The 7,770-nt window shown below is 51.4% G+C and overlaps 1 protein-coding gene across 1 annotated transcript in view; it reads left to right on the top strand.

The window, feature by feature from the left end:
• Positions 1-7,770, top strand: part of Ryr1 (ryanodine receptor 1) — a 123,215-nt gene that overhangs the window by 19,273 nt on the left and 96,172 nt on the right. The window contains exons 14-23 of the mRNA XM_010632870.3: positions 599-734; positions 816-911; positions 994-1,112; positions 2,024-2,157; positions 2,493-2,734; positions 3,370-3,562; positions 5,039-5,255; positions 6,347-6,451; positions 6,610-6,713; positions 7,210-7,293. Of these exons, the coding sequence (XP_010631172.1) occupies positions 599-734; positions 816-911; positions 994-1,112; positions 2,024-2,157; positions 2,493-2,734; positions 3,370-3,562; positions 5,039-5,255; positions 6,347-6,451; positions 6,610-6,713; positions 7,210-7,293 (1,430 nt within the window). The remainder of the gene's footprint in view (positions 1-598; positions 735-815; positions 912-993; positions 1,113-2,023; positions 2,158-2,492; positions 2,735-3,369; positions 3,563-5,038; positions 5,256-6,346; positions 6,452-6,609; positions 6,714-7,209; positions 7,294-7,770) is intronic.

Here is a 7,770-nt window from a genome sequence, read left to right on the forward strand (position 1 = left end):
AAATTAAATTAAAAATCGTGACCAGAGGTTCACAGGAACTTCCTGTATTTTTCCTAGGAGCAATGATTCAGTATTCAATAATTCAGTATTCATTTCAACTTTGCAGAGTATAACTACATGAATAATCAGAATCAGTTATGTGTGTTTTATTCACTTTTCTGTATATGTATTATCATTCACAAAAAAAAAGAAGAAAAAGGATTTAAATGTAGAAAAGGAGTAAGTGGGAAAAAAAAAAAACCTGGTGGTTGGTGTGGAAAGTGAACCAGACCAATTAGGACCAGGAGTTGAATGCTTAGGAGTGAGTAGGATGGAGAGAAAATTGCAGAAAAGGGAAGCACAATTAATTCAGTCTTGATGTTAACAAGGGCATATTATGTTGGCGACAGGCAGAGAAGACAAGAACATCTTTGGGGACCCAAGGAGGAAGGAGGATAATAGGAATGAATGCGGATATGGAGCTAAAAGGATTGGTGTAAACCGGAACACACAGCCACTAACTGTTGAAGGAATGTGAATTAGTAGATCCAAGCAAGACAAAGAAGCAGGGGGTCTGGGACCCTTCTGGTGACTCCACCCCTTGTTTTTCCCACCCCAGGGGATGCTCACCCTAGTCCTGAACTGCATTGACCGCCTAAATGTCTACACCACCGCTGCGCACTTTGCTGAATTTGCAGGAGAGGAGGCAGCTGAGTCCTGGAAGGAGATCGTGAACCTTCTCTACGAACTCCTGGGTAAGGGGCCTCAGTCCTAACTCCCCCAAGAGCACTCCAGATCCCCAGTCCCGTTGAGTCTGACCCCCGTGCCCTCCTCAGCCTCTCTTATCCGTGGCAATCGTACCAACTGTGCCCTCTTCTCCACAAACCTGGACTGGCTGGTCAGCAAGCTGGATCGGCTGGAGGCCTCATCTGGTAAGAAGACCTGGGAGAGGGGCCGGGGATTAGCGGGGAGGAGGGCCACACCACCTCACCTCTCCTGCGGGCACCCGGGCAGGCATCCTGGAGGTGCTGTACTGTGTCCTGATCGAGAGTCCTGAGGTCCTGAACATCATCCAGGAGAACCACATCAAATCCATCATCTCTCTCCTGGACAAGCATGGGAGGAACCACAAGGTCGGCCCCTCACTCCTGACCTCTCACCCCTCCAAACCCTGACCTCTCCCCGTGGTCTCGGGACTCCTCTTCTCCATCTTACCTGTCACCTAGACTCCACTCCCACATCCTTCTGTCTCAACAGCAAGGTCTCAAGCTCATGGCTCTTAAGTGTATTCTGGGCCACAGGTGTACGTTGTCAGATCTCTGAAATGGCTTTGAAATTGTCAGATTCCATAACCTGTAGGTGGGCTGCACTTATGCTTTGCCCTTTGCTGCAGGCCTTACAAGTTCCCACTGCATGATTTCTAGCTGCTTCGCACACTTATGCCCTCCAGCGGACCCCTGAAGACATAGGGGACAGAATCTCATCTTGATTCCTGTGGCCGTCACTGATCTATGCACTCTGCCCGTCGAGTTCCTTCCTCACAGTCCCAGTCTCTCCTTTTCTTACATTGCAGATGCCTTGTCCCAACAACCCATGTGACCCACGCACAGCCTCTCTCTGATCTTCCTCTCGTGTGTGTGTATGTGTGTGTGTGTGTGTTTGTGTGCGCGCACGCGCGCGTGTGGTACTAGAGTGCTCTACCACCAAGCTACATTCCTAGTCCTTTTATTTTATTTTAGATTATGCAACAGGATCTCACTAAGATACCCAGGTTGGCCTTGAACTTGTGATCCTCCTGTCTCAGCCTCCTCAGTAGCTGGGATTACAGACTTTGCCGCCTCATCCAGCTTGACCTTCCTCTTGGACCCCTGTCCTTTCTCTGTGATCCCTGACTTTCCATCCTCACTATCTCCATTTAGGCAAAGTCTCCATGTCTTTTCTGAACATGGTATCCTTACCTTTTAGTTTTCCAGCCTGGTTCTTCCATGGACTCCTGCAACACCTGCAGGATGCCTTGCCCTTTACCTCTGACTTTGACCTCCAGGTCCTGGATGTGCTATGCTCCCTGTGTGTGTGCAATGGTGTGGCTGTGCGCTCCAACCAAGATCTCATTACTGAAAACTTGCTCCCTGGCCGTGAGCTTCTGCTGCAGACAAATCTCATCAACTATGTCACCAGGTATGGCTCCTGACCCCCAACTCCAGGCTCAGAACTCCCCTCCTCCCTCCCTGAGGCAGAGACTCCAATTTAGATGGACGTCCCTCCCCTCATCTCTAGCCCCAGGGTGTCCACCTTGCCCAGCCCTGGCACCCCACTCCTCTGATTCTCCCAGGCTCCATTTCTGCCTCTTTCTCCCTCTCACTGTGTTTTGTTTTGTTTGGTTTTGTTTTGTCTGCTTGTTTGTGTTTTCCTTCCATCTCCTTCTCCCTGGCTCTCTCCCACCTCTCTGTCTTTTGATGTCTTTTCCCCAGCTGGTTCTCCTCTCCAACTCTCCTGTCCCATCTCTCTTGCAGTATCCGCCCCAACATCTTTGTGGGCCGAGCAGAGGGAACCACGCAGTATGGCAAATGGTACTTTGAGGTGATGGTGGATGAGGTGGCTCCATTTCTGACAGCCCAGGCCACCCACCTGCGGGTGGGCTGGGCCCTCACTGAGGGCTACAGTCCCTACCCTGGCGGCGGCGAGGGCTGGGGTGGCAATGGGGTCGGCGATGACCTCTACTCCTACGGCTTTGATGGGCTGCATCTCTGGACAGGTAACTGGAACTCCCTGGGGGCTCTTACCCCTGGCCATTGCCCAGAGTTTCTAAGACTGACCACACACCTTTGGGTTCTCAGGACTCTGAATTCCAGAAGAGGCAAACTTTGACTTCTTGCTTTTTATTTCCCAAGACTGTAATCCTAAACCTTTCAGAATGCTGGTCCTGACTTGTTTTCTCGTAGCTCCCAGAACTCTGACCCCAGAGGAGTATGGCCTCTGACCCTAGAGATCCCAGAAGATGGCCCAGAGTATTGTGACTTCTGATCTTTAACTTGTGACCCGAAAGGTTCTATAATGCTAACTTGAGGAGGATGTTAATCTATGACCCTTCAGCTCCCAGGATCCTAACCTCAGGGGAACCCTGACCTCTGCCCCTAATTTTAGAGCTACAGGACTGTCCATGAGAATGCATGCCCTTAGGGATTCCAAAATCCAGTCTCCAGGGGATCCTCCAATGTCTGCCCTGGTCTCTCTCTCTCTCTCTCTTTTTGGTACAGGGATCAAACTCTGGTCCTTGTGCTTGTGAGGCAGGCAGTGGAACCACCGAGCGGCCCTACCCCTTGTCTCTTGATATTACTTGCTTCCATGGAAACTCTGACCTCAGATCTCTCTCTGTTGACCCTGGTGCAGGACATGTGGCACGCCCAGTGACTTCTCCAGCACAGCACCTCCTGGCCCCTGAAGATGTGATCAGCTGCTGCCTGGACCTTAGTGTGCCATCTATCTCCTTTCGCATCAATGGCTGTCCTGTGCAGGGCGTCTTTGAGGCCTTCAACCTCGATGGGCTCTTCTTCCCTGTCGTCAGCTTTTCGGCTGGCATCAAGTGAGAACTTGTCCTTGCCCCATTGTCCATCCTAGGTCTGGAGACCTAGGCAGCTTCTCCATCACTTATGGCCTTCTACGAAGCCAAGACAGAGCAGTCTATCCTCAGGACTGACTGGTGGCCAGAAAGCCCCTGCATGAAAGCCACACTGACTCTACATGAGCTCAATAACAGATTCTTCTAACTCTTGTCATTGCAATGACTTCTAAGTGACCCTAGAATTTCACAGTGACCATATAATGGCCTTAGGCTCTTCCAACTCCCTGTCATTGCAGCAACCTCTAAGTGACCCCATATAACCATAGACAGTGGACCCTTGAGGACCCCGCCTGACATATGAATAACTTGGGTTCTGTCTGGAATTCTAGTTTTAATTTACCACCAAAGTCTTGAGTTATGACCCAAATGCCAGCTGCTTGTGCTTTCAGATGGCCTCGGTTACAGATTTAACTCTTAAAGAGCTCTGGAAGGAACATGATATCCTTTCCTGTATGGGTTTGAGAAATCCTGGGCCAATGTCTCTCTTGAGGACACTAAGATCTGTTTGTATACAGGAGAGAGACTTTGAAGGCTATGTAGAGGAGCCTGAGCCTTCAGTTGACCAACTTGAGTTACAACCAGCCCTTGGGAATGAACTGAGTTTGTAAGTCAAGGGTTCACTCTAATGACCTCCGGCTCTCCAAGGATGTTCCTTCTAGTAACCTTCCAATGATTCCAGAAACCCCAGAATCTTTCAATGACTTCAGCATCTGGCCCCAACATTTTTTTTATATTGGGGTTCAAACTCAGGACCTTGTGCTTGAGAGGCAGACAGTGGAACCACTGAGCTAAATCCCTGGTGACTTCAGAATCTCATAATGACCTTATGACCATGGGCCCTCTTTGATCCCCTAACGACTTTAGATTTTCCCAATGGTTCCATCCTCTTCTAATAATCTCTTAATGCTGCCAGCATCTCCAGTGATGAACCAATAGGCCCAGACTTTCCCAGTGACACTCTATAACCCCAGTTAGTTAAAGACCTCTCAATGACCCAGTCCTTGTCCAGTGACCCCCAGCTCTCTGAATGTCCATTTGGTGGAGATTATGGTCATTTTATAACTATAACAGACTCTAAGTGACTCCTAAATGATCTTCTTCTGGCCTCTCCCAAACCTTGCATTATTCCCAGATGCCCTGCTGTCCAGTGGTCTCCTCCAAAGGCCCTTCCAATGGCCCTTGCATTAACAGGAACTCTGCTAATTATAGACTCTGTCACCCTAAACTCCTTGATGACCCCACACTTTGCTTTGGATCCTCCCATGACATTCACTGATAATATTCCTTTGACCCTAGACTTTCTGACTCCTAAATGACCTCTATACCCCTATGACTGCCTAGACACCTCAGTCCCCTCCCCAGACCTTCCATTAATCCCAGCATTGCTGCTGTATGCTACCACGACCAGACTCCCCTGTACCCTTTCTCCTTTCCCAGGGTGCGGTTCCTCCTTGGTGGCCGCCATGGTGAATTCAAGTTCCTCCCCCCTCCTGGTTATGCCCCCTGCCACGAGGCGGTGCTCCCTCGGGAGCGGCTCCATCTTGAACCCATCAAGGAGTATCGACGGGAAGGACCCCGGGGGCCCCACCTGGTGGGCCCCAGTCGCTGCCTGTCACACACAGACTTTGTGCCCTGCCCTGTGGACACCGTCCAGGTACAGTCTGCCTATAAGGGTTTCTGGGGAGGCAAGCTGCCCTAGGAGTCAGAGCGATGGGGAGCTGATCTGGAAGCTGGGAACTCTGTTGTTCAATGCATGGAGAAACTGAGGCACAGAGGAAGCAAAGGACCCTCTCAAGCAGAGTCTCAGTTCAAGGGGTCCTTGCTGTGGCCCTATAAGGCAAAGGCTGTTATTGCCCCTGATTTACCACCTGAGAAAAATCAAGATCCAGAGAGATTAAGCAAGCTGTGCAAGTCACACAGCTGATTTGAACCTAGGAGGTGCGATTCTGAAGCCTATGGTCTTATTCACTGTAGTTAATCAGGTCTTGGTCTGTCTGTCTCTTTCTCATCTCTTGTGCTGTTAGTTGAACCCAGGACCTTAGTATTGAGCTACATTCCCCAGCCTTTTTAAAAATTTGTAAGACAGATTCACTAAATTGCCCAGGCTGGGGTCAAATTTGCAAGCCTCTTGTCTCAGCCTCCCAGAGTGCTGGGATTACAGGCGTGCATACAACGTTTTCAGTGTGCTGCTTTGGACTGTGACCCATCACAAGAGGTCAGGAATAGATTTTTTTCCCACTTATGTGGATGATCAAAAAGCCACTCACTTCCAAGCATTTTGGATCTTGGGTTTCCAGAATAAGGACGCTCAACCTGCTGAGTAGTTTACACGCAGGACAGCACTGATGCCTTATGAGGCAGGTGACATGAGGGAGATATCATCAATCCCACAACACAGAGAAGGGAGGGACGCATCGGTCCATTCAGCAGAGAGGTCCTGAGCATCTCCCTGGTTCTGGTTTGGGGAGGGATGGGCTAGAGACTGAGGCAGCTGGGCCCTGCCCTCCTGGAGCTCCCAGTCCATGGCGGGGAGACAAACCTGTCCCCAAATGATCCTTAACTCTGTTCTTACTCATCTGAGCACCAACCCTGGAGTCCAGACCAGGGTGGGGACCAGGGCTGTGAAGAGGGCAGGGCCCTGCTCCTGGGGCCTGCTCAGGGTTCACCTGGGCTCTTGGGATGGGCGGTTAACAGTGGAGATGGTGGCGGGATGGCAGAGACCTTACAAACACCCCCTGCCCCCAGATTGTCCTGCCCCCCCACTTGGAGCGCATTCGGGAGAAGCTGGCCGAGAATATCCATGAGCTGTGGGCACTGACGCGCATCGAGCAGGGCTGGACCTATGGCCCGGTGAGGGGAGGAGGCCCTACCTGTGCTGGCCGGGAGGCCGCTGGCTGGGGCTTCAGGGCTGTGGGTGGCAACTGTAATGGCGAGAGGTCCGAGGTCACAGCCTGGGAGGGCTGAAGGAGGGCAGGGAGCCCAAGGAGCTGAGCACAGGGCTTCTCCAGGTTCGGGATGACAACAAGAGGCTGCACCCGTGTCTCGTGGACTTCCACAGCCTCCCGGAGCCTGAGAGAAACTACAACCTGCAGATGTCCGGGGAGACGCTCAAGTAAGGGGGTCCCAGGGAGCAAGGGGCCACTGCTGGTGAGAAGAGGGCAAGGGGAGAGAAAGACAAAGACTGGCAGAGAGGATACAAGAATGAGAAAGACAAGCAAGGATTGTGAGACAAAACTGACAAAAGAGAAAGGCGGCAATAAACTGGGTGCACTGGCGTGTACCTGTAATCCCTGCTACTTGGGAGGCTGAGACAGGAGGATCTCTTGAGCCCCTGAAACTCATCCTGGGTAACATTGTGAGTCTGAGTGACTAAGACAGAGGGATAGAGACCGAGACAGAAGCAGACAGGAAGATAGGGGCAATGAACATAGTCAAAGGGATACAGAGACAAAGAAAGTGGGAAGGGCAGAAGCCAGACTGACACAGATGGGGACAGAAGACATCTCAACAGCCAGACTGAGAGACATAGACAGTAAAGACTCAGAGATAGAGGCAATGGGGTCAGGAGCTCGGTAGACCATGACATTGTCACCTCGGTCCCCACCCAGGACTCTGCTGGCCCTGGGCTGCCATGTGGGCATGGCGGACGAGAAGGCAGAGGACAACCTGAAGAAGACGAAGCTGCCCAAGACGTGAGTGCAGGCATCCCAGGGCCCACCTGGGAGAGGAGTGAGGGCTTGGAGGGCTCAGGGAACTTTAGGGGAGACTGAGGTCAGAGATGAAGGAGCCGTGTGTGTCTGGGGCTGAGGGGTTAGAAGTCCTGGAGAGGTTGAGAGAGGAATTGAGTCCAGGATGTGGGGTCAGGGTCTGTCCCAAGAAAGCTTAGGCAATGTCTCCATGTCCACCTCAAGGGGTCAGTGGAAACAGGTGAGAACACAGAGGTTGCCAGAGGTATAGCAGACCCTAAGATTATAGTGAGGGATTAGAGGTGCCTAGGTAGAGGTCAAGGACTCTAAGGCCAGTAGTTTAGACCTGACTGGGTCTAGAATCAGAATTAAGAAACCTCAAAGGGGGCCGGGGATTTGGCTCAGTGGTTCCGCCACCTGCCTCGCAAGCACAAGGACCCGAGTTCAATTCCCGGTACCAAAAAAAAAAAAAAAAAAAAGAAA

The sequence above is a fragment of the Fukomys damarensis genome, unplaced genomic scaffold, assembly GCF_012274545.1.
Source record: "Fukomys damarensis isolate Sample0158 unplaced genomic scaffold, DMR_v1.0_HiC HiC_scaffold_19, whole genome shotgun sequence".
NCBI lineage: Eukaryota > Metazoa > Chordata > Mammalia > Rodentia > Bathyergidae > Fukomys > Fukomys damarensis.